Below are 25,753 nucleotides of genomic sequence, written 5' to 3'. Positions count from 1 at the left end.
GATCATATGGTTGGGGCCTACATTATGACACACCAGATTGATTTGTTCAAGAGCATGGTGGACAGTGATCTTTCGGGATACTTTCATTTGGATTTCTATCCTTGGCCATAGTGGCAACATCTTGCTTTAATTTTCTCATATTATGGAAGGAGACATTATCTTTGCTGGCACATTCCCTTGCTTCTGTTTAAGGAATCCAGGCCTAGTTTTGCAATGTTTATAAAGAAGGAATCTCCAAACCAGCATTTATGGCCTTAAAGCATGGTCACCAACTTTTCAGACCTCAGGGACCACTAAATTCATAATTTTCAATCCCGCAGACCACTAATACGAATTTTTTTTTTAAAAAAAATAGTATTTGGTGCAATATAAGAAATGCAAGTAATTTTTCTACGGACCACCAAAATTTTCTCGCGGACCACCAGATATCCATGGACCACCATATGGTGACCGCTGCCTTAAAGGGTACTGTGATCTCCAGAATTGGCCATTTTCAAAACCCTACTGGAGTGTGGTTTTTATTCCAGCTCAGTTCTGCCATGCACGCGTGTGTGCCTCCCGCTGGCCAGCTACTCTTCAGGTCCCTATCGTGCATGTGGGGGGCACATGCAGGGGGTGGGGTGCATGTAGGGTGTGCACAAGCATTGCATTTTGGGGGTTCGCATGTGTGCTTTGGGCACTCGGTCTGGAAAAGGTTAGCCATCAGTGCTCTATACCATTCCAGACAAGTGGCTGTCCAAATATTTTTTTCTGGAATGGTACAGAGTCAAGATCACAAAAGATCCTACACAAACTTTGGAGCTCCCCAGAGATTTTCCTCAGGCAAAATAGTAAACAAGACAAACACAGTGGGGCTGTCACTCACAAGCTTCAGGTTACATTTGAGATAGGGGACAATTAGAAAATCCATAACCTGCAAGTCATCTGGGGACTTTGTAATCTGGAGAGGTCTCTGGATGTGTGTGTAAAATTTCAGTTCTGGTGTTCTGTTTTCTTTTAAAAGAGGGGTTAAATGTGGACATGGAGGAAGAGACTCACATAGCCCTTAAGAAGTCCCTCAAATGCCCAAAGATTGCCACTGAAAGTTTCTCATTATGTCACTGAATTGGTGTGATGGATTATAAAAGAGGTCTCTTGGGGTTCACCCTCATATAATATAAAAGAGGGGAGTAGAGGTCAGGGTGATGAAGAAGGGTGATACCCCACCCCAGATTAGTAACCTGTTTTTAATCAACTTGGAGACTGTTTTATTCTGATATAGTAAAGGCTGAATAATGGGGGAAAGGCCAAAGAGATAGTGGGGTGCCCTGGTCCCTGTGCTCTGCAGCCCAATTTTGTTCTGAGCGGGTGACTCAGCAGACCGAGATCAATCTACAAACAACAGCAAGGCAGAGAATCTGGAAAGCAGCCTAGAACTTGCCTGTGGTTTCCAATCCAGTGATCTGGGCCGTCCCCCTTCCTCTTCTTTGCCCCATCACCGATTAATAAAGAGCAGTCTTGTCTGCCCAGTAGCAACCGAACTGCAGCCCTCACACACGAAGCAAAAGGTTAATGTGGAGAAGATATAAAAAGCCCTGGGATTATGATTTAAACTACTCAAGGGCTTAAAGTGTTTCAGAAACAGTCACTCTTTTTAAAACAAATGTATTATTTTTTTATTCAATCTCAAGAAAGCTCAGGTTCTTCCCCCCACCCCAAAATATTATTTATATAGCCACTCTGTTAAATTTGATTGAGAAACTGTTGGGATGTTATACCATACAGAAGTATAGAGTCATGCTAATACATGCTTATGGCTACTTTGTTAAAATAAAGATGACAGCAGAATCTGTAAGCATAACTTATTACTGTTCCTTGAATTAATTTTTTTATACTGAATTCCCACATGAACAGCACATGGCAGTACAGGAAAAAAAGATGAAAGAAGAAAAATGTTTAAATATAATCAACAAAAATATAGCTGTGATCATATTTATGATTTTAGTTATATTTATATTTATAAATAAACAAGCATGTACAGTACAGTATGCATCTATCTAAATGACGGAGGGAGAAAAATCTTAGCATTTACTCATAGAAGTCCTGAGTGAAACGAAGCGGAGCCCTTAAAAGCATCCCTAAATATGAGCAAGGGATGCGGAGGGGGCTGGCTGAGTCTGCTGAAGGCTCTGGGCCTCTACTTTAGTGGCTTAGTGATGCCGCTGCCACAGAGGAGTGCCGCTGTGCAGGGTGGCCAAAATGACAGAAATTGGGAGGGGGAGTTCAAGTGGAGGCAGTTCTTTGTTTTAGCAAGGATTGAGGCTGGGAGGGACAAGGCAGGAATGACTTTGATCTGGGAAGATCCTCACCCAAACACTGGTGAGATTCAGTTAACAATAGCAACAAGGACTGCTGTTATCACCATTGCTGAACGATACGGTCATATGTTGCTGCAGTTTACAAACACATCATGTAGCGACAGAAATTTTTGTCATTTTAAAGATGAATCACAAGTGAAAAGCTTTATTTACCTGTTGCATAGAAACAAGCTTGAGCAGAAATTCTATTCCCACTTATTCAGGGGACTTTCTTCAAGGTAAATTGCCTTTGGGCTAAGCTCAGGTCTTAATGGACAGTAGAGGCTGCCAAGCCACATGGGAACTTGTGACTTTCTTGATGTATTTGTAGCCCAGTTTCTACTGGCTGGAACTTCTGGGAATTCAAATTAGGAGTGGGACAAATTCCCTTCTCTTGTAATACCTCTCTGGAGTGTAGTTTGAACAGAAGTTACTTGATGTTGTGCCCCAAAGCTTTAGTGGAAAAATAACCACATAATCAAATGTATTAAGCATTTTCTAGTTGCCATGTCTATCTTCATTATGCAAATGTGGAAAAACATTGGCTTGAGTGAAAGAAGAGAGTTAAGGGGATGAAAAAAATTAAAGAACCTGATTCCTAGTGATGATGCCCATATAGGGGTTTGGAATTGTTAATGTTTTCTTCATAGCCATTACTGAAGTGATCCTTATTTTCTTCTTCCAGGATTTTATAAAAATTTCCAGGCTAGCCAACAGCTGGATGGTACTCCATCCAAGTATAACCCAGGATTGTCACTATTTCTTTTCCAAGATCAGCCACAGTTGGCCATAGCCTTGGAAGTACATATAATACAATAACTTAAAAAAAAACAAATTGGGAAGGATGAAATCAGTAATTCTTCCAAGTCTAGAGAAGCTGTCTAATTTATCCCAATTGCTCGGATAAGGGTTTTGGTAGATTTACAATGGCTATATTCAATCAACTTTCATAAAGAAATATTGTGAGGGACATTACCCTGTTAAACTTCCGTATGTATTGTTGTTTGTAAACCTGCCTCCTTGTGGCGAAATCAAGATACAACCCTGGAAAAATGCTGGAAACACAAGTAATCTTGGAAAAATGACCAGGATAGGAGAAATCACTTGAAGGACATTTTTTTATGTTGACCCACATGTCAAAGAGGCTTCTACTTGAGCAGCTTGGAAGCAGGGACCGTCTCCTCCTGCTAGAAGGGTAAGGAAGTCTTTCTTTATATGCCTGTTATAGAAACACAAATGGAAGGATAAGAGAAAAGGTCTTTCTATGGTGACATAGAGAAGGGACATTTTGTATACATTTCTATCCCCTCGCAGGTGTTAAGTTTACATGGGTAATGCCAGAAAAAAATAGTCAACAATCTCCCTTTCAGTTTGAGGTTCATTTAGTAATATTTTATTGAGTGTCTGCATATATAAAACTGGTGCCATTAAAATGGATGGGTGGGAATAAATTAATAATATAGTTAAAGAAGCAAAGAAAAAGAAGTGAAGCTTGTCTCCGGCCTTCCGTTTTAGGGCAAGATTATTGAAAAGGTGGTCAGACTGCAGTTTCAGAGGGCCTGGAAGAAATGGATTATTTGGATCAATTTCATTTGAGTTTCAGGCCCAGGGCATAGTACCAAAAGGGCATTGATTGCGCTTGTGGATGACTTCTGGTGGGGCCAGGATGGGGCTGGTATAACTGTTCTTGTTTTTCTTGATTTCTCAGTGACCTTTGATACTATTGACCATAACGAGCTACAGGGCTTGGAACGAGAGACCCAGTGTTGTGGTGGTTCTCTTTTCATTACAGCCAATCCCAGTCAATGTTGACAAGTAGAGAGCTGTTAGAGCCTGTGATCCCGAACCTGCAGGATGCCACAAAGCTCAACTCTCTTGATTCTTTTTTTTTTTTTTTTTGGTAAAACATAATTTTTATTCGAGGTATTTTTTTACAAAGTTAAAAGATAAACATGAAAAATATAGAAGAAAAATAAGAAATATAAAGAGTGTTGAGAAAAAGAGAAAGAAGCTACTTCCAATCTTCTCTACAGCAGTTATATACCTAATACTGTACCCCTTTCAATTCATCCCTTTTTAATTAATACAGATAACTATAGAAATCACTTTTTAAATAAAATCATTTTTATCAATTTTCAGCAAAAAAAAAAAAGTCCATAGTACTTAAACAAAAAGAGTAGTTGCTGCTTCCACTCCAAGCAAGTCAATTTAGCCATTTCTGCAAATTCCACTATCTTCACAGTCTATTCTGTTGTGGCTATTTTTGTTTTCTTCCATTTTTGTGCCTATAATAATCCCACTGTCATTACATATATAAAATCAACTCTTCGTGAGTTTTTTCTGATTGACTGTCGATAAGTCCTAGTATGAAAAATTATACTAATTTTGACTTTCTTGTTTAACATTCACATAAAACCTCTGGGCAAGATCCATTGGGGCCAGGTTTGGTCAGTACGATAATGATATTCAGCTGTATTTCTCAACCCTTGGTGTTGCAGTCAAGATTTTTTCCTAGCGATTGGAAATTGTTGGGTCTGAAGCAGGTGGAGGGAGTAGGAACCTTGACAAGGCTTTTGCACAGATTACGTTACATATAAATGGAACCCTTTCTGGGAATGACAGCTTCTCATTGTTACTTATGTCACGGTTACCTTGTGCATAGAATATTGCAATGTGCTCTACATGGGTCTGCTCTCGAAGACCACTTGGAAGCTGTGGCCAGCCCAGAATGCAGTGGGGTGAGCAATTATGAGCCCATCACAGTGTGCCCATGTAATGCTTCTGATATTTGAAGTATTCTGAATGCAGTTCAAGATGCTGGTTACCACCTATAAAGCCCTTCGTGGCACAGGACCTGGATATTTGGCAAGAAAGGTATGTTGTGGACCTTGTCAGCCAAAGGATTCGGATTGATAGGATCCAGGAATAGAGCTTTCTCTACCGTTGCCCCCACTTTGTGGAACACTCATTGCCTGGAGTGAGGGGAGCACTACTCTTGGCCTTTAGGAAAGGCATTAAAATGTGACTCTGCCATCTTGCTTGGGGTGCAGAGAAGCAAGTGTCTGTAAGGTTGATTAGCGCCTGAAAGCCCTTCTCCCACCTTTAATTTTAACATTGTTTGTGTCTTTTTAAATTTTATATGCAGTTTTTAATATTTTTAATATTTTGTTTGTACACCACCCAGAGTCCCTATGTGAGGAAGATGGGCAGTTTTAAAAATTTGATAAATAAATAAAAATATCTATAGGACCTCTCTCCCATCATTTCTCCTTGTTGCATAAGTTTCAACAGAGCAGGCATGCTTTGTGTTCTGTGCGTTAAGTAGTGTTACCTGATGGGACTCAGGAAGGGCTTTCCTTACTTTCCCTTTTGTAATAATGCCTGCTCTTTGAAGTAGCATCTCCCCAGAGGTTCAAGCTCTCCTGTTAGGGTAATGATGAGTCAAGTCTGACTCTTGGCGATTTTATCGGCCAGGTCTTTCCACATCTCTCGATCTTGCACTGGTTCAGATTTTTTATACTCTGGTTGGTGGTGTCAGCTTTGATGGTGTCCAGCCACCAAGTTCTTTGATGGCCTAATTTCCAAGCTTTCTTCAGAGAATTCCACTTCTTCGATGTGGTCAGAGTAAGTGAGACAGTTTCATGATTTTGCCTTCCTAGTGACATGTCCGGCATTACACATTCTAATACTTGTTTGTTAGTTACCTTTGCAGTCCAAGGAATAGACCCTAGCAGTGCCACTGCAGTGCCACTGCAAATTAAAGATTTTAATAAGATTTGTTAGCTACTTTCAGTGCTATTTGTAGAAAGGCAGGATAGAAATATTTTGAATAATTAAGGAAGTACTGAACACCAAACTGAAGTTGCGGTCTTAATTTCTAGACCATTCTATATCACTCTGGGAATAGGAAAGAAAACAAATGCCCTTTGTAGTCAAGATGTCATGTTTTGGAATAATGTCAAGGTTCCAGAAAAACCTCTTCTGCATAAAAAAACTCAGAAGCCATTGTCTTTAAGAGATCTTTACTAGCATGAGGAAACTGGCACACGATGAGTGAAATTCCAAAACTGAATTTCCGGATTCTTTTCCCAGTTATACAACCCCCAAGAGTCCCACCCCCCTGACCCCTTTGATGGTCACATGGTCCCACGTTCTCCCAGTTCATTCGAATATCTTCTTGCCACTCTTCCTGCAGATGTGAACACCATCCGACCTTGACCGCTTGAAGAATGTTACCATACCCCTCAGCCCCCCTTCCTCCCCTCAGGGGAAAAATGTGGCAGCGTCTGGAACCCTAAAGTCTAATATTGTTTCCAGGCCTGACAATGTTCTTGATGAAACTGCAAGTCAGAATGATAGTGGGAAGAGTACCCATAGGTTTGCTTTTTTTACTTGGTGAGGAGCTAGACCGAGGTGGTGGAGTGGTTAGAATGCAGTATTGCAAACTAATTCTGCTGACTGCCAGCAGTTTGATCCTGACTGGCTCAAGGTTGACTTAGCCTTCCATCCTTCCTAGGTTGGTAAAATGAGGGCCCAGGTTGTTGGGGGCAATATCCTGACTCTGTAAACTGCTTGGAGTTGACTCACCGGCATCAAGAAAAGATAATAGAGAAACTTGGCAGACACTCGCTAGTTTGCTGCCAGAGCTGATAGCTGCCGTGGACTGAATTGCCGGCTAATTAAGTCATCGCTCGTGCCTCCCAGACTGAGGTGGGGGGGACAGAACATCCCTGTGCTCCACTCCCCCGCGCATGTGCATACGACCCCCCCTTTTGGCCTCACATCCCAAAACAGTGCTGGGAGGGGGAAAAAGCCTTGCCCTCCCCAAATGGCTGAGAGGGGAGAAAAAAGCCTTGCGTCCCAAAACAGCGCTGGGAGGGGAATCTCCAGAGATCTGGGAAGGTATAGGCAGCAGATAGTGAGGAGAAAGGTAGCCCCCCCACTGCATGTGTGTGCGTCTACCGCTTGCAGGGCAGAGACCCGAAAATCAGCTGGCCGGCGGGAAGTGTGTGCACACGCATGGTGGAACTGAGCTGGGTGACAGCTCATGTGCCTGCAGAGAGGGCTCCATGTGCCACCTGTGGCACGCGTGCCATAGGTTCACCATCACGGCTATATGGTATTGGTTGACTCAAATAGGGCAACAGCTGGTGTTCTACTGGTAGTATCAAAACTTTAATTTCAAGGATACCCTTAGGATACCCTTTGCTTATTACTCTGCTATCCCTTAATGGGAATCCTATTCCCAATTCTGCTAATATACATAAATCTGCATCTACAAGAAAAGGAAGAGTGTCTTACAGCTGAGTCCCATTGCAGTGGTGAAATCTGAACCAGTTTGTTACTGGTTTGCTGGCTACGCATGCGTGCTGCATGCCAAACACATGCACAGTGTACACCAAACACACTGCGCGCATGCACACTACACACCAAAAGGAGGCTTGGGCAGGTAAGTAGAACACTGAGGGTGGGGGATCAGCTGTGCCGTGCGATTTATATTCACTGGAAAGCAGGATTTCCTGCCTTCTAGTGATTTTAAATCGCAAGGCACAGCTGATCGTCAGAAATACCGGTTTGCAGGCTTTCTTGTTTGATCTGGTGGCCAAACCTGGAGTGAGAACTGAGCTTCATTTATTTTATTTTTATCCCACTCTTATTGTTGTTTATAAATAACTCAAAACTGTGAACATACCTAATCCTCCTTCCTCTTCCTATTTTCCCCACAACCACCACCCTGTGAGATGGGTTTGGCTGAGAGAGTCACTGGCCCAAAATCCCCCAGCCAGTTTTTCATGCTTAAGGACAGAACTAAAACTCATGGTCTCCTAGGTTCTCGCCTGATGCCTTAACCATTAGACCAAATTGTGCCATTGTTGAATATGAAGGAAATGAACAGTTACTTTTTAAAAATTCAGTTGAATGGGAAGAAATTTAAAGACACACTAAACCTCTTGGGCAAAATCCAGGCTGCCAAATTTCAGTGAAAATGATGTGGGACGTTTCCAGTTACTCTTCCTTAAAACCTGGCTTTTTGTCTGTGAGGGGGATGTGCCTATAGCTCTGTTATTTGGGGATATAATTTGTTTTTAAAATGTAGCAAATGCAGTCTTTCCTGTTGGGAGCCACTGCCAAATTTCAGACAGATGGATTTTGATGCAAATGGAAATGATTATATCAATGTTTATTAATGACTCATCACTTGTGTAATAGAAGGACTTGTACTGAAAGATGTTCTCTTTCATTACATCCTTATCCATCCCTGCAAGCAACAGATAACCAGAGGAGCTGGACTTTTACTGCCACAGATTTTCAATCTTGCAGCCAAGTTAGAAGTAAAAAATCTTATGCCTGGGTACCATGAAAAGGAAAATACAGTCTGAATTATTTGAATGTTTATTCCAATCCACATGAAGCTGTAAGGTGAGGATAAAACTCTTCCTGGGAGATTAAGCACCAACATAAACACGATGGCGATGGTTTTCACAGAAATACATAAGACAACACAGAAAAGAGATTGTATGGATGAAATTATCAATAAATCTAAACAATTAAGTCAAAGGGAGGGTTGCCAATAATAATAGTAATAAAACAAGAAGTTGGCTCAGGAAGGCTGAAATGTCCAATATTAGTAGGTCTTCCATGAAAAAAGAATCAAGTGAATTAGGGGAGATTTTCTGGAGGAAGGAGCAGTCAATTCCATAACATTTAAAAAACCGCTGAACTCAGTGAGCCAAAACAGGCCATAACCTGAACAATATGCCAAACTGCAGAAGGAAGGAACCACTGCAGAGCATATCGTGCAAGTTCCCAGCAGCCCTGCAAGGAACACTGAAATGCTATCAGCCCCTGAAATCTGATCAATTACTCCTGTCTCCTTCAGTACCATCAGTTATTTGAGAAAGCAGTTTTTCTTAATCCCCCAGTTTACAAAAATAGAGGAAAGGACCAGATTGCCAAGGAATGTCCAAATCTGGACTAAAGCTGAATTGACTGGGCCCCCTTCCTCCAAGGTTTCCAAAAGATCTTACCAAAGTACCCCATTCTTCTGAATCCTATGCACGACACTTTGGGGGTCTCCAGGCAGATTCTTGGATGTTAAACTTTGATCAAATTTAACAGATCAGATCTGATTACATGAGGAAGGAATAAAATAACAGCCTATCCTCCATGGAGGGGAAGCCAGTTTACAGTGTTTTAAAACATTTCTATGTCATAAACACACAAAATGCAAAGTTGTAGAATATTGCAATAATAAATATTGAGGACTCCTAATTCCCAAGTGAAGTCAGTCTCACAAGGGCAAATATTTAACAAAAACTGCTCCAAGTGTTTCTCTGTTACCTTCCTCCAGGAAGCCTTCCACCAGCACCAGAATGGATTGGCAAGGACAGGTGAGGGATCAGAGTGGGCTCAAATTGCTGTCACTCTTAAGACTGCAAGAATCAAGTTTGGGTAAAGGCTCTAGATATGCTTCATAATCAGGCCTGCAAATCTGTAATTGATTTAAGAAGGACAACTATTCATTTAAAAGTAATTAACAATTAAAAAAAAATCCAGTTAATCAGTAAGGCTAACAACAAGCCAAGAATCAGGCACTTTGGAAAGGTCAGCCTTTTTATTTTTCAGTTTGAATTATTATCTATGACTTTAAAATGTTTATATAGTTCTTGAATAAATGTTATATAAAAAAGACAAAATAGGTCATACACATTTTTGTGTCTGGGGGAAACTGATGGTTTTTGAGGTAACTTGGTTGTAGGCTGGGGCACTAGAGCAGATGGATGCAACCAAAATTTTGCTAGGTCACAAACAGCCACTCGGTTTTAACTTTTAATGTGACTGAGGGGGAATATTATGAAATATATGTGATCATATTGCTTTCATTTGATTTTATTAAAGCTTGAATGAAATAATGTTAGTTTTAAACCTCTTCCTTTTTTATTCTAGCTTCACCCACTTTTACAGTCTCTCTCTCAAACACACACACAAACTCTTCACACATCATGCAGATACTTGGCTGGCCCTGCAGCTCTATACGATAGGCACCCTGGGGGTTTCCAAATTCCAATTAAGCTTGGAGAGAAATGAGGGAAATTGCTTTCCTCGGAGTTCTGCTTCAGCTCAGAAGCTATGGGAGATGAAGTTGTCTGGAACCTTCATCTGATCCAAGAAGCTCTCTACCCATCTCAAAAATTAATCCCACTGAAATTAAGGAACCCATTCCCAGATTTGCAGCCTGAAGATAATATAGATGGGGATAGACTGGCTTGGGGTAATTTAAGGGAAATCTGAAATCAAATTCTTCGATCGTGTCCTGTTCCTATTAGGGTGCTTATTCTGATTTTAACTCTGACCTCCTCAATATACAAGTTTAAAATACGATTTAAAAACTTATTTTAAATTAGCCCAATAATTAAAATTTACCATACTAAGAAAACCCGTTTAAAATTAATAAATTTAAACATTAAAATCCCAATTTAAGCCAGCCCTGCGGATAAAAGATGAGTCTTGAGTTCGCGACGAAATGTCCAAGGTCGGGTATTTGGCGAAACCCGGGAAGTTCGTTCCAGAGTGTGGGAGCCCCACAGAGAAGGCCCTTCCCTGGGGCCGCCAGCCGACATTGTTTGGCGGACGGCACCCTGAGAAGTCCCTCTCTATGGGAGCGCACGGGTCGGTGGGAGGCGTGTGGTAACAGCAGGCGGTCCCGTAAGTACCCAGGTCCTAAGCCATGGAGCGATTTAAAGGTCATAACCAACACCTTAAAGTGCACCGGAAGGCCACAGGCAGCCAGTGCAGTCTGCGCAGGAGCGGTGTTACATGGGAGCTACGCGTAGCTCCTCTATAACCCGCGCAGCTGCATTCTGGACTAACTGAAGCCTCCGAGCGCACTTCAAGGGAGCCCCATGTAGAGAGCATTACAGTAATCCAAGCGAGAGGTAACGAGCGCATGAGTGACTGTGCATAAGGCATCCCGATCAAGGAAGGCGCAACTGCGAACCAGGCGAACCTGGTGGAAGGCCCTCCTGGAGACGGCCGTCAAATGGTCTTCAAGCGACAGCCGATCATCCAGGAGGACACCCAAGTTGCGCACCCTATCCTTTGGGGCCAATAACTCGCCTCCAACAGCCAGCCGCGGCTGCAGCTGACTGAATCGGGTGCCGGCATCCACAGCCACTCCGTCTTGGAGGATTAAGCTTGAGCCTGTTTCTCCCCATCCAGACCCGTACAGCTTCCAAACACCGGGACAGCACTTCGACAACTTCATTGGGGTGGTCTGGGGTGGAAAAGTACAGCTGAGTGTCGTCAGCGTACTGCTGGTATCTCACCCCAAAACCACTGATGATCTCACCCAACGGCTTCATGTAGATGTTGAACAGCAGGGGCGAGAGAATCGACCCCTGTGGGACCCCACAAGTGAGGCCCCTCGCGGTCGACCTCTGCCCCCCTGTCAACACCGTCTGCGGCCGGTCAGAGAGATAGGAGGAGAACCACCGATATACGGTGCCTCCCACTCCCAATCCCCCCCACCCGCGCAGCAGGATACCATGATCGATGGTATCGAACGCCGCTGAGAGGTCTAATAGGACCAGGGCAGAGGAATATCCCCTGTCCCTGGCCCTCCAGAGATCATCCACCAATGCGACCAAAGCTGTCTCCGTGCTGTATCCGGGTCGGAAGCCGGACTGGAACGGGTCTAGATAGACATCTTCATCCAGGTGTTGGGGCAGCTGTCGCGCCACGGCACTCTCTACAACCTTCGCAACAAAGCGAAGGTTGGAGACTGGACGATAATTACCCAAAATAGCTGGGTCCAAAGAGGGCTTCTTAAGGAGGGGTCTCACCACCGCCTCTTTCAAGGCGGCAGGGAAAACCCCATCCAACAAAGAAGCGTTGATAATCCTCTGGAGCCAGCCTCGTGTCACCGCCTGAGTGGCCAGTACCAGCCAGGAAGGACACGGGTCCAGTAAACATGTCGTGCCGTGAAGCCTCCCCAACAGCCTGTCCACGTCCTCGGGAGCCACAGGGTCAAACTCATCCCAAATGTGCTCAACAAGACGTGCCTCCTCTCCCTCGCTTGGATCATCCCAAATTCGGTCCAGACCGTCCCTCAGCTGAGCGATTTTATCGTATAGATAACCACTAAACTCCTCGGCTCGTCCCTGCAAAGGGTCATCCCGCACCTCCTGATGTAGGAGAGAGCGGGTCACCCGAAACAGGGCGGCCGGGCGGTTATCTGCCGACGCAATGAGGGTGGAGGCGTAGGAGCGCCTCGCTTCCCCATTGCCACTAGGTAGGTCCTAGAATAGGTCCTAACTAGTGTCCGATCAGCTCGGAGCGCCTGGCCCTCCAGGTCCTCCCTAGGCGTCTTCTCTGGCGTTCCACCTCCCTCAGCCCCTCGGAGAACCAAGGGGCCGGACGAGATCTACGCCGGGTCAGAGGCCGCAAAGGCGCGACACGGTCCAGGGCCCCGGCCGTGGCCCGCTCCCAGGCCACGACCAGTTCCTCAGTCGTGCCGTGGGCCAGATCCTCAGGGAATGGCCCAAGCTCCGTCTGGAACCTCTCAGGGTCCATCAGGCGCCTGGGACGGAACCACCGTATAGGTTCCGTCTCCCTGCGGTGGTGAATGGCGGTTCGGAAGTCTAGGCGAAGGAGAAAATGATCCGACCATGACATTGGTTCTGTTACTAAATCGTCTAATACCAGATCATTTAACCACTGTCCAGAGATATAAATCAGATCCAGCATGCCTCCCCCCATGTGCGTTTACTCGAATCAGGTCCAAGGCCGTCATGGAAGCCTGGAACTCCCGAGCTGCCGTCGATGCCAAGCCAACTGATGGCAAGTTGAAATCCCCCATGACTATAAGTCTGGGGGTCTCAACCGCCACAGCAGCCAGTACCTCCAACAGCTCGGGCAGGGCTGTGGTCACGCAGCAAGGAGCCAGGTACGCGATCAACAAGCCCAACTGATTCCTATGGCCCCACCTCACATAGAGGGATTCACAGCCGGCAATCTGAGGAACAGTGGCCTCCCTCGGCTCTAGATCTTCCTTAATAACAACCGCCACCCCCCCACCCCTACCTTGGGCCCTCGGCTGATGAAATGCTCGGAAACCTGGAGGGCACAACTCAACAAGGGGCACCCCCCCCTCCGGGCCCAACCAGGTCTCCGTAATGCCCATAAGGTCCGCGGACTCCCCCTGAATAAGATCACAGATCAGGGGAGCTTTATTAACCACGGACCGGGCATTACATAACATCAGCCGAAGATCCAAGCTCTGAGGATCATGGCCTCCTGAGGAACGGGTAGGAACTGAGGGGCCGGAGCACGTGATCGCCTTCAGACATCGAACACGTGCTCCCAGGTCTCGATACGGCCCCCCCCCTCCGCCATATCTGCCTCTCCCACTAACCACACAGATGGAACCACAATTGTCACCTGGAACATCACCCTCCCCCGGAACCTTCGGACCTAATAACACTCCGCCGCAAACATGCGCAGTGACTGGCCCCACCCTCGACGGGCTACCCCCAGCTCCCGCCCTTTCCCTCCCCCCCTTAAAATTTCCCTTAAAATCCCCCAATAAAAAACGACTAAAAGAGTTCATTAAAAATCCCCTAAGCCTCCTAGATTTCGCATGCCATCTCTCGGGGTTCCAAAACCCGTCCTCAAGATGTGCCCTCGATAATGTGGAGGGCCAGACCTGCGAGAGAGGGGAGTCTCGCAGGGCAAGAAGGTCCGCGGTTGAAAATCTTCGCATAGGTAAATAAAAATACAAATACAAAACGGTCAGCAGTCCATCCAGGCCGGTGAAAATGTCAAGGTGTTATTGTAGCGCGGTTATTATAGCAAGGTTAGGCTCCCTGGCTGGCGAGATGAACCGTGGACTTCCAGGGCTCCATGGGGCCGTTATTCTGTCCCCAAACCCAAACGGTCTCACTTGCCCCAGGTACAGATGACTAGCCATTCTCCGTCAAGTCAATCAATTGGTGTTAAAGTCAATATAGGCCTTGATGTCAGGGGCTCCATACCCATATTCATTTAAAAGTAATTAACAATTAAAAAAAAATCCAGTTAATCAGTAAGGCTAACAACAAGCCAAGAATCAGGCACTTTGGAAAGGTCAGCCTTTTTATTTTTCAGTTTGAATTATTATCTATGACTTTAAAATGTTTATATAGTTCTTGAATAAATGTTATATAAAAAAGACAAAATAGGTCATACACATTTTTGTGTCTGGGGGAAACTGATGGTTTTTGAGGTAACTTGGTTGTAGGCTGGGGCACTAGAGCAGATGGATGCAACCAAAATTTTGCTAGGTCACAAACAGCCACTCGGTTTTAACTTTTAATGTGACTGAGGGGGAATATTATGAAATATATGTGATCATATTGCTTTCATTTGATTTTATTAAAGCTTGAATGAAATAATGTTAGTTTTAAACCTCTTCCTTTTTTATTCTAGCTTCACCCACTTTTACAGTCTCTCTCTCAAACACACACACAAACTCTTCACACATCATGCAGATACTTGGCTGGCCCTGCAGCTCTATACGATAGGCACCCTGGGGGTTTCCAAATTCCAATTAAGCTTGGAGAGAAATGAGGGAAATTGCTTTCCTCGGAGTTCTGCTTCAGCTCAGAAGCTATGGGAGATGAAGTTGTCTGGAACCTTCATCTGATCCAAGAAGCTCTCTACCCATCTCAAAAGTTAATCCCACTGAAATTAAGGAACCCATTCCCAGATTTGCAGCCTGAAGATAATATAGATGGGGATAGACTGGCTTGGGGTAATTTAAGGGAAATCTGAAATCAAATTCTTCGATCGTGTCCTGTTCCTATTAGGGTGCTTATTCTGATTTTAACTCTGACCTCCTCAATGTACATTTTAATTGGAAATTAAAAGATCTGGATGAAGTTTTTCTGTGCTCATCCACCAGTTTACTTGGATAAATCACTAACATGTTAAAATAGTCTCCCCCAGAAATATAGACATGAAAGGGAAGCTTTTACATTTGTATAAATACTTAATGCCACTAGTCTTTTGTAGATGTCAACCAAGATGTGTTATGCTGACTTTTGGGGAAATGCATTCCAATTTTCACTACTTTTGTCTCTGAGTACTTAAAGAAACAACGTCATAGAACCAAATCCCCAGCAGAGATAATCTCGGTGTGAATAACTCTTCATGTTATGTTGCTTTCCAGGATGTTGGGATTATTATAGGATAATGGCCTTCCCCAGTAACAGGTGTTCTTGTCTGTGTATATTATTTATATATAATATAAATAAGTTGTTAATCCTGCTGTAATATTTCAAAAGCACTCGGTCAGTGTGCCAATTGTAATTACATCTGAAGCTACAAGGTGATCCCTATAAGCAATTTGCCATTAATAGCTATAACCTGCAATAAAAGTTTCACAACAGGGCAACATCATGTGATTGTGTACTTCTGTTGCTCTTTGCTCTCTGATAGTGTTAAAAACAAGGGGAGGTCAGCTTTAGTCCATTTGGTTAGTTCTCCTTCTCCTTCAGATACAACTCTGTCTTTTGAGGGGGGGAAACTGTTAGGTCCAGCTTGGGCCCTTCCTGATTCCTTTGACATCATCACAGGGAACCAAACACTTAGAATGAGTGGGGAGAGCTTGCTCTGCCCTGTTTTAGGAAGACAGTGAATCTTATCTATTGGACTACAGCCCTGGCCCTGCTTGCTATAACTCCACAACAGTCCTAGGCCTAGGGAACACAACCCTTCATAAAATACTGTCTGCCTACTTTGGCTTTTAAATCTTAGAACTGGTTGGCAGACGGAAAAACAATTTGGATAGAAGAAAGGAGGCTGCCTAATTAAGCAAATTCTACTTTGCAATTGAGGGCAACCAGCCTTAGCCCCCAGCTATCCCACTGCCAGTCAGGTCCCTCCTTCCAGGGCAGACCCCAATTCCTGCATCACTGCCCAGAGTGGGACTTCCCACTACTGGGCAATCAGTCATCCCAAACCAGTCAACAGTTTCTTCCCATCCTATTTCCTGCCTGTCATAATTGAAAAGAAGCAGGGGAGAATCGGATGGGTATATGGCTAGAGTTGAAGTAATGGGTAATTAGGGCTTTCCAAAAGACTGAGTAATTAGGGCTTTCCAAAAGTTTTTTTTGACAAAGTCCCTCATTTTGACAATGGCATTCTTGAGTTAGCTGAGGACTTGTCAGTTTCAAAGACAGACTCTCTCTTGCCATCTGTAGACAACTAGCTGAAGGATAGGAAAGATGGTAGGAATCAATGGGCAGTAAGCTATTTGAGAAATAAGAGGACTCTCATGGGTGATCGACTTTTAATCACTTTCTTTTTGTCACTAAAACAGGCAGTGCCTACAGCAGTTCTATAAAGGCTGCATATCACAGAAAATAAGAAAAACAGTACTTCAAAAGTAACTTTCTCCAATAAAAAAAGATATCTCTCCTTCTAAAGAATTTGAAAACTCTGAAAAGTAAAAGTATAGTTTAGGTTTTGTATCTGGATTATATGTGTATTCTGGATTAAATCTTTATTTTTTTTTAGTTCAGGTTCTGTCCATGTTCCATTTGGAAAACACCGATTTTACTTCGGTTTGCAAGAATCTACCTGCAATATTCATCTAGAGATGTGTGTATATGGAGGGGTTACCAAACCTAGTGTTGCATGTGGTCCCTCAATTCCTTTAATACACCCGGTGCTGTAATAATTAGCACAAACAGGACTCTGCATACCTCTTATCAATCCAAATACTGCTTCTCACATCATTTGCAGCTTGACTATTCCCGTACCCATTGGTGATGATGCATGGAACTTTGGGCCTCAAGACTAGCCTTGGCTGAAATACTCTTTTTTTAAAAAAAGATTTAAATAAAATGAGTTGAAAATATGTCTAATAACACAATACACCAACTGTGAAAAGAACCGATTGTCTAGTTGCAACAGAACAGGTTTGTGCGGCTTGATCATCAAGTTAAAGGTCATCTTTTGCTGTCACTAAAAATAAGCTACAATGAAAGTTTCAGGGGAAGGGGTATTCTCATCACAGGGTGGTGTCACAACGAAGCCTATTTGGTTACAAGCACCCTAAAATCTTAGCTCTGTCTTTTTAGATTGGATAAAGAGGGTCAACCTCACAGCAGAGCTTAACACCCCTATTGTGTGAATTCTGGCTTTCTGAAAGTATCTTGAAGGAGTGAAGCATATTTGCCCTGAAGATGTGGTTCTGTCAATGGGTCTGGAAAAATGAGTGGGAGGGAGCCCATTAAATGGTTAGTATGAATGTGTGTTGTCACCAGGGTGGTGGAGGGTTATTTTATTATTTTTCTTTTTATTATTTTTTATTTCTTTTATATGGTGTTTTTATATCTTTGTAAGCTGCCTTGAGTCGCCATGTGCGAGTAGGCGGCAATATAAGTTTTCTAAATAAATTTGATTAAACGGCAGGTATTAGGTTATAGAGAAAGGATATGGATTATAGTTACATATGGACTTCAAGTCTTTGTTCGGACTCTCAGAAGACATGGCTGTTTTAAAGCGGTGCTGTGCTTGTAAATCCTTATATTTTAAAGCATCTCTTCCCAATCATTTTGAAAATATGCACAGCCCTAAAAGTTATCCCAGAAGTCCCCAGGTGAACAAATGTATATCCTTACCTACTCTTGATTTATTTTGTGAACCCAGAGGGAAGGATAAAGCCTTCAATGTTATTTTCCTTCACACATACAGATCAAAAGTGGAAATGTAGTGAAGTTGTCACATCATGTCGTAGGATTTAGGTATATTTCCCTCAAATTGTTATTTTCAGTAGCAGGTTAATGCATTGTTCCAGGTCCTTCAGTCTTAAACAAACTATTCTTGCATAGCCTTCTGATTGCCAAACTAGTCTGAATAGTATCTTTTACATTTATTTTTAGAAATGTGACAGTAAGGATGTGCCACAACCTGCTGGGCATGTGATTACATCTGAATTGAATGTTGCAATTAATCCTTTCTATCTATTCTATCACCTCCTCCTCTACACTCCCCTTCTTCTAGCACACATGCACTGACATACAAGCCAAGAAGCCAGAGAAGAATATTCACATAGTCCCAAAGGATTAGCTTCCAGATGCTTGGAGAAGTTCCACATATCTCCATATCCATATACTTAGCTTAATCCTGAGTCTGGGCCACCACCTGGCATTTGGAAATCTCTAATACAGGTCCTGTGAGGGGGGTGTGGGGTGAAAGGCCAATACGCGACAGAAGGCTCCAGCCAGAGAAATGTCCTCTTTCTATCCGTTGTTTATGTTAACATTCATGGCTACTGTCTTTACCATAATGATTAATATTAAAATACGGTTGACTCACTCTTAAAGGATCTTAGTCTTTAGGGATTAGCAGACTGAGTACCTAGTCCTAGTCCTTTGGAAGTTGAAGGCGGTCCTTCAGTTCATTTCATATACATCAGGTTTCCTACCCTTGGCAACTTTAAAATATGTGGACTTCAACTCTCAGAATTCCAAGGTGCCATGCTGGCTAGGGAATTCTGGAAGTTGAAGTGCACATTATCTTAAAGTTACCAAGGTTGGGAAACTTGATGTAGCTGTTTACATGTTCCCTACATTCAAATGTTTATAACTTTGGCTCTCCACCTCAGATCCTGAGCTTGGGACTCTGCTTCTTTTAAGAACTGGATTTGTTTAAACAACAAACACATGCTAATTGAGCAAGTAACATTTCCTCCCTGTTTTTACTTTCTTCAAATGGCGGCTGCTGAAGCCCTGTTCCTGTACCACACCCTATTTCTAAACAATTTCACTTATCAGATTCCAAGGACCCCAGGCATTTAAATATACATAAAAGAAAGTCTCTCACATAGCTTTGAAATATATATGAAAAAAACCCTCAATAAAAAACCCTTCAATCACTGTCAGCCTCTCCCATATAATAGGCACAATAATAGCAGCTTCAGTGATCATGTATACCATGCATGTTAATGAGATATTACAGATCAAACTCACACAGTAAATGGCAAGATTTACCTTCATGTAAAGCTTAAATGACATGATTTTCTCCTCATGGTTAAGATTGCCAGGCAGAAAAAAGCATGCAATTTGGTCACACACTGGTCAGCTTGGACATGTTGTGAAAGAACATGTGTGATCAGCACTCAAAGGAATTGTGTGGCTAACATCCTATTTCGGATGAAAAAGTGTGATGCTGGTGTAGAGAACCCATCTGTTCTAGGACAGAGGGTTTGCTTTAACTCAGATTGTCTAGCTTTTTAGCTTAGATTGTCTAGGGTGATCAATAAAAACAAGCCAGCTCTCAAGCAGAAAACTTCCCTCCAGCAATCCAATTTTTCTAGCTGCAGATGCCAGAAACTGAATCTGCCCCTTCCGCCTGGAAAACTGGCTCAGAAGCACCTGTGATTTAATTTGTACATGACATGCCCTTGGAACAAGTGCAAGGGATAAGCTTTCTTGCAAGTTGATTATTCATGTTCAGAATGACAGGCTAATTTCTATTCAGTTGCATTTCATTTTTACTCCTGACTTTCCATTTTAAAAAAATATATATACAGAATTGCAACTGGATCTCCGAATATCAGGACTGGGCAAGAGCATTGCCAGAAAGAGATTAATTGGTGTGACTCAAACACTGTGCAGGTATAACGGGCACAACAGGATTGGGGGATGTGGGTGTGTAAACATGCCCCACCCTAATTTTCCCATGCACAGTTTCTGTACGGATCTTTGCACAGATCCTCACTCTGAGTCTGGAAAGCCTGCTTATCTGGTTCTCCAATCATCAGTCAGGGCTGTAACTCAAGTATGTGTGATCGTATCTCCCAAATCTATTAAATACTACATGTTTGCAGGTGGATGCTTTTAGGCACATTTTGATGAAAATTAGAACGAGCTCAAAATGTTTGCATGTTCAGTATTTAAGAAGTTGAGTACTTGAAGGCTGGGGGGTCTTCACTTACTAGAGCTGCAAGGAATGGCCTGTGCAAGTTGACCACTAAAGATCAAGCAGCATCACTCAAATGTGATCATATGAAGAGAAGGATCTGTATAGTAAACTTAGATAGAAAGATCAAGTGACATACAGTGACATCTTGTTGATACTTGTTGATATTTGGAGTGCATAGACGGGCTTACTTCTTCGGATACGTTGAGATTGTAGCTCCTTAATTCCCAATCAACATTCTGGCTGGAAAGTTAGAAACAGCTGTTCCAATGCATTTGCAGGATGCCAAGAGGGGAACGCTAATCTCATCGTTCTAAAAGACATCTGATACCAATAAGTCTTCAGTTCACAGATTCACTTTATGCTGTACATTCAGGATACCTCCATTAGCCATCCTCGGTTAGAATCCAACCTATATTTAAGTGACATTTATGCATAATAAAAAACCCAATCTTAAAAAGGTTAATCTCTTGGATCAAAACAGCAAAATAACCAAGACTAACTTAAAGGCAGATGTCTTGTCTGTAGGTTTTCACAGCCTGCTGTCTCAGGTGGGTGAAGTTTTGCCCTCCTTTGTCTAATCATACTTTGGATACAGAGAAAACGGGCGAAATGCTCCCGGTTCAAACCAGATCACCTGATCCGGTAGCGATGGCGGTAGGTGGTTCAGAAAACTGGTAGCAAAAATCCCTCCCCTCCCCCCCGCCCAGCTGAGCCACATGATCGTCAGAGGCTTTTTTTTTTACTTTTAAAAGCATTTTTCTACAACCTCTTCAGCTGAATAGGTTGTTAAAAAATACTTTTAAAAGTAATAAAAAAGGTCGTGCGCCGCAGCTGATCACCCTCCGCGCACTGTTTTACTTACTGCATTCCTCTTGCCATCCACTGCGCATGGACACTTCGCATTTGGTGCGTGGTGTGCACTGCACATGCACCAAATGCACAGCCAGTGAACCGGTAGTAAACCAGTTCAGATTTCACCACTGAGAGAAACCAATTAGAGACATAAGATCAAATGCCCACAAAAAGCATGAGACATAGTTAATAATATTTCAGTGTAAAACTTAATTGAGTACAGAGGTAATTATGGCAGTGATGCTGACTGATGTCTATAGCAAGGCGTGGAAAAGCTCAGTAGAGGTTGGATAGTATTTATGAGAGGAAACCACCAGAAATCTCAGGGCTTTAGTCTCAACTAGGAAGTAAGAAGTTATTCTGGAAAAATGTAATGGCACACCACTTCCGTATTGTTACCAAGAAAACTACATAGATGCAACTTCTTAATCCCCAGGAATCAAGGGCAGCTAAACAAATACATTACCTTCAATTGGTGACAAATTACATCTTAGTAAAATGCTAGGAAGGAAAAAAATAAGAATGGACAAATTACGTTTTAGTAATTTGTTCATTCTTATTTTTTTTCCTTCCTAGCATTTTGGCACAAGTTCAAGGTTTCCCCTTCTTCAACAACTTGGTGTTGATCTATCGGTTGCGAAAGGAATTGACTGACCGGCTTGTCACCAGAGCCTGAGGTCATGGGCTAGGAGAGAGTGAGTGGCCTAGTCACCCAGCCAGCTTTCATGCCTGAAGTGGAACAGTTTCCTGGTTTCTGGACTATTGTCTTAACTACTAGACCCAAAAAGCTCTCAGTCCATATTCTTATATGGGAGAAGTTATCGTCAAAGAATTGAATCAAATTTGATACTGGATTCTTACATAAAGGATTGCTCTTCTGAAATATCTATTTTGTACAGGTACTGCTCTGGTTACCCATGTAAAACCTCTGAGATGGAAAGGATTGTATAAATTAAAGTGAACAAATATGTGGAACATTCCTACCCCTTTTAGGTTAGGCAACCCCACTGCAATCGGGGCAGGCATATTCATGAGCATTGGCATTCCTTGACTGGTTCAAGCAGCAACTGATTTTATGTTTAGATAAAATTTAAAGTTTATGTGGAGATATGTCCTATCTAAGGGGGATGGTGGAAAAATGTATGGCAATGTACAATAAACTCAACACTTAAAATACTTAATCAGCAGCAATGAGAAAAGGCTAACAATAAAATGGTCAAAATGTTATTTGCTAAAAAATGAAGGGAAAAAAAACTGCAGCAAAGTAGAAGGAAATCTAGTCGCATCGCTAGCAAATGTTTCTCGAGAACATGTATAGATATTTAGATGCCTTTACCTGGTTACAGGTAATTTACTTTAGATGTCTTATGCTGGTTACAATACAGAGTTAGTTTGAATGTACTATAAGCAATAATTCTGGTTACATGAGCATAAAGGACAGCCCATGGGCCTTCACATACAGGTAGTCCTCAACTTACAACCATTTGTTTAGCAATTTTCGAAGTTACACCACCACTGAAAAAATGACAACAGCACTGTAAAAAAGGACAACTAGTTCTTGCACTTATGACTATTGCATCCTCCCCAAGTTACATGATCAAAATCCAGGCACTTGACAACTGGCATGTATTTATGATGGTTACAGCATCCTGAAGTCATGTGAACAACATCTGATACCTTCCCGACTGGCTTCCAACTAGTGGGGGAAGCTTAATAGCACTTAGATTTATATACGGCTTCATACTGCTTTTACAGCCATCTCTAAGCGGTTTACAGAGTCAGCATATTGCCCCCAACAATCTGGGTCCTCATTTTACTGACCTTGGAAGGATGGAAGACTGAGTCAACCTTGAGCTGTTCAGAGTGATTCAACTTAACAACTAAGATAAAAAACAAACTTTGTAAACTCAGGCACAACTCACTTAACAGCCACCTTGTTTAGCAACAGAAAGTCATAAATCTGTGGTCATAAATCAAGGACTATCTGTGCCATATGTAGATTGTATCAGTAACCATCCTCAGTCACCCACAGGGCCACTGGGAACAGGAATTCAGTGACTTCTGAAGAACCACCAATTTTCCAGGTGAAAATCAGCTGCTGGAAACGGCAACACAATTCACTGCTCTTATTACTATTATTGTTATTGCTCTTACTATTCATACTTAGTCTTCCAACTGTTTATATCAGTATTTAAAGCACTCTTTCAGTTCCATGTTTCCCCACAACAATCACCCTGTGAGAAAGGGCAAAGTGAGCTTCCAGAGCTGACTGTGGACCTAACCCTGCCTTTCCCATTTTATTCCAACAGCTGAACACCTATTATCATTTTATCAGGTTTTAGTACGAAGTAAACATATTTAACAAATTGGCCTCCTAAGCAAAGGCGCATTTGCCAAAATGGCCTCGCTCTATCGCTATGTTGTACTACAACTCCCAGCTGATTAGGAGATCTAATCCAAGACACCCAAAAGGTAAGGCTGTGTTGTTAGTTGCGAAGTCGTGTCCGACCCATCGCGACCCCATGGACAACATTCCTCCAGGCCTTCCTGTCCTCTACCATCCTCTGGAGTCCATTTAAACTCATGCCTACTGCTTCAGTGACTCCATCCAGCCACCTCGTTCTCTGTCGTCCCGTTCTTCTTTTGCCCTCAATCGTTCCCAGCATAAGGCTCTTCTCCAGGGAGTCCTTCCTTCTCATTAGGTGGCCAAAGTATTTCTATAGAGAAATATACAGAAGTATAAGTATAAAGTATAAGGCTGTAGAGTTGCTAAAGAAGCTGAAGGCCAAAGAGCCGGCGGCACTACTTGTCTGGGCCTCACAGGGTGGATTATGGGAGCTGTTGTCTAGCTAATTTAGCTGGGGGGGGGGAGAACCATTGCTCATGCCCTGCGTTTTGCGTGTGCTGACAAGGAAACGAGCGAGCGAACTCCTGGGAGCCCGACCGCTGCGTCTTTGGGGTTTGCCTTCTAATCCAAGTCATTCTTGGCTGGAAAAGCCGCGAAGCCGCCGGAAATTCGCTACCTGTCACGATCCCCACGTTCGAAGCAGCGCGGGTCTGACTCAGCAGAACGCAAACCGCGAGGCTCCCCTTTGCAAGGCGCGGAAGGAACGGCGGACACCATCGGGGCAGTGGCCCAAGACGATCGCGGCCGGAGGGAGACCCGACGGTAAACTTGCACGTCGCCGGTCGTGGCCAAACTGGCTTCTCTTGACAGCGCTGAGCATAAACGGCGCCCGCTGCGTTGCTGGGTTTTGCCGCGGGGAGAAGACCGAAGGAAGGGGGGGGGGGGAGAGAACCGGTGAGACATTTAATCGTCTGGCTCTTTATGGAAACCGGTTATAACCACTAGGGGGCCCTCTTTCTCCTCGCTTGCTCCCGCAAGGTAGGAAGAAAGAAAACAGAGCCCTGATCTGAATGCTCAGCTGGTAGCGGAGGGAGAGGGGCGGAATATGGGCGGCGGGACGCGGGGTGGGGAAGAGACCATCGGGAAACCCAACGGCCGTGTCAAGATCGGGCCGAAATTCCAATGCGGAGGTTTGCGAGCGGCTCGAGCCTTGCCTTTCCTAGCTGGGATATGTATATATTTGTTCTGGAGCGGGTGCGGGGGGTGGGGGGGTGAGGAGGCGGTCCATTATTTTGGATGGTGGCGCTCACCCTGTAAATCTGCCAAGCGAAATTGCACCATCGGAGCGGTCTAACTTTAGTGGGTGGGGACGAGGGTGCTTCCTTAAACAGCCCGGAGAAGGAGAAGAGCCGAGGGAACCGGGTAGGGGCGCGCTGCTTCTTCTTCCTGGGCGGCGGCGGCGGCGGCGGCTGCTGGTGCTCGTGGTGTCGCCGTCGCAGCTACTCCTCTTGCCCAGCCCAGCGCTTTCTGGATCTATCGCCTAACACGTGGGGGCTCTTTTTTTTTCTTCTTCTCTTTTTTTCTTTTTCTTTTTTTTTTTTTTGCGCGGCGGAAACTTTGGAGGGATACTTGCTGCCAACTTAAGAGACACGCGCTCGGTGACAGCGGCGTGGGACTTCTCGCCGTGGCTTTGCGGGTGGTGGAATCAAAGCTCCAGGCGGATCCAGGCGCTCCTTTGCGGCCAGGGGTGCGGGTGCCTTCTCCTGCGATTGGAACGCCGCCCCTTCGTTGCTGACTCTGCGGGGGGCTCCAGCCGCTCGCCCCCCGCCGCCGCCGCCGCTCCCTTTTTCCTAAGCACTGAAAAAAAAAATGTGGCCGGCGAGCCTTTTTCACGAAGCAGCTCTAGTTTTCCCGAGGGGCGGGAGCCAGCCTGCCTGCCTGCCTGCCCCCCCTCCCTCCCACCCCAGTGCCTGCCGTACCTCCTCGTTTTTGTGCCTCCGGTGTAACTCAAGAAGATCTGGCCGGGACGAGGGAGGACGAGCAAGTTAAATCCACAGGAACGCGCCAGGGTTGCTGGCTGTCCCCCCTTGACAGAAGGTAAGCAGGGAAGGGAAAAGGAGGGACCGACCGGCCGACTACGCACGCGTGTGCTCGAAGCTCCTTTGCCAGGCTTCGGCTCTTGTCAGTTCCATCGCGCTTACCGGCTGGCATGAATCGGGGACCCTTTAAATCCCCGGGTTTTGGGGGG

At 44.0% G+C, this 25,753-nt stretch overlaps 1 protein-coding gene and 1 long non-coding RNA gene across 6 annotated transcripts in view; one reads left to right on the top strand and one right to left on the bottom strand.

Annotated features, from left to right (window-relative positions):
• Window positions 1-12,739: 12,739 nt before the first annotated feature.
• LOC131193174 (uncharacterized) lies at window positions 12,740-25,621 on the bottom strand. 3 transcript variants are annotated; one of them, XM_058173112.1, is made up of 3 exons: window positions 25,485-25,621; window positions 21,169-23,875; window positions 12,740-20,715 (listed from the first exon to the last, which is right to left on the bottom strand). In XM_058173112.1, the coding sequence occupies exon 3, from the start codon at window positions 14,095-14,097 to the stop codon at window positions 13,042-13,044; it is 1,056 nt and encodes a 351-aa protein (XP_058029095.1). In that variant the 5' UTR covers window positions 14,098-20,715; window positions 21,169-23,875; window positions 25,485-25,621; the 3' UTR covers window positions 12,740-13,041. The 3 variants fall into 3 exon arrangements, with proteins under 3 accessions (XP_058029095.1, XP_058029092.1, XP_058029094.1); XM_058173109.1 differs by lacking the exon at window positions 25,485-25,621 and adding an exon at window positions 24,816-24,953; XM_058173111.1 differs by lacking the exon at window positions 25,485-25,621 and adding an exon at window positions 24,182-24,319.
• The window catches only part of LOC131193175 (uncharacterized), a 60,711-nt gene continuing 59,150 nt past the window's right edge, over window positions 24,193-25,753 (top strand). Inside the window, exon 1 of one of the 3 annotated variants that reach the window (XR_009153861.1) lies at window positions 24,193-24,327. This is a non-coding gene — a long non-coding RNA (uncharacterized LOC131193175). Of the gene's footprint in view, window positions 24,328-24,827; window positions 25,603-25,753 lie in introns of those variants that run through there. The other 2 variants (XR_009153860.1, XR_009153859.1) reach the window with 2 other exon arrangements.

This window comes from Ahaetulla prasina, chromosome 2, assembly GCF_028640845.1.
Source record: "Ahaetulla prasina isolate Xishuangbanna chromosome 2, ASM2864084v1, whole genome shotgun sequence".
In the NCBI taxonomy this organism is placed as follows: Eukaryota; Metazoa; Chordata; class Lepidosauria; order Squamata; family Colubridae; genus Ahaetulla; species Ahaetulla prasina.
The sequence above is the reverse complement of the archived record's forward strand: the minus strand, read 5'-3'. Positions and strand labels throughout refer to the sequence as shown.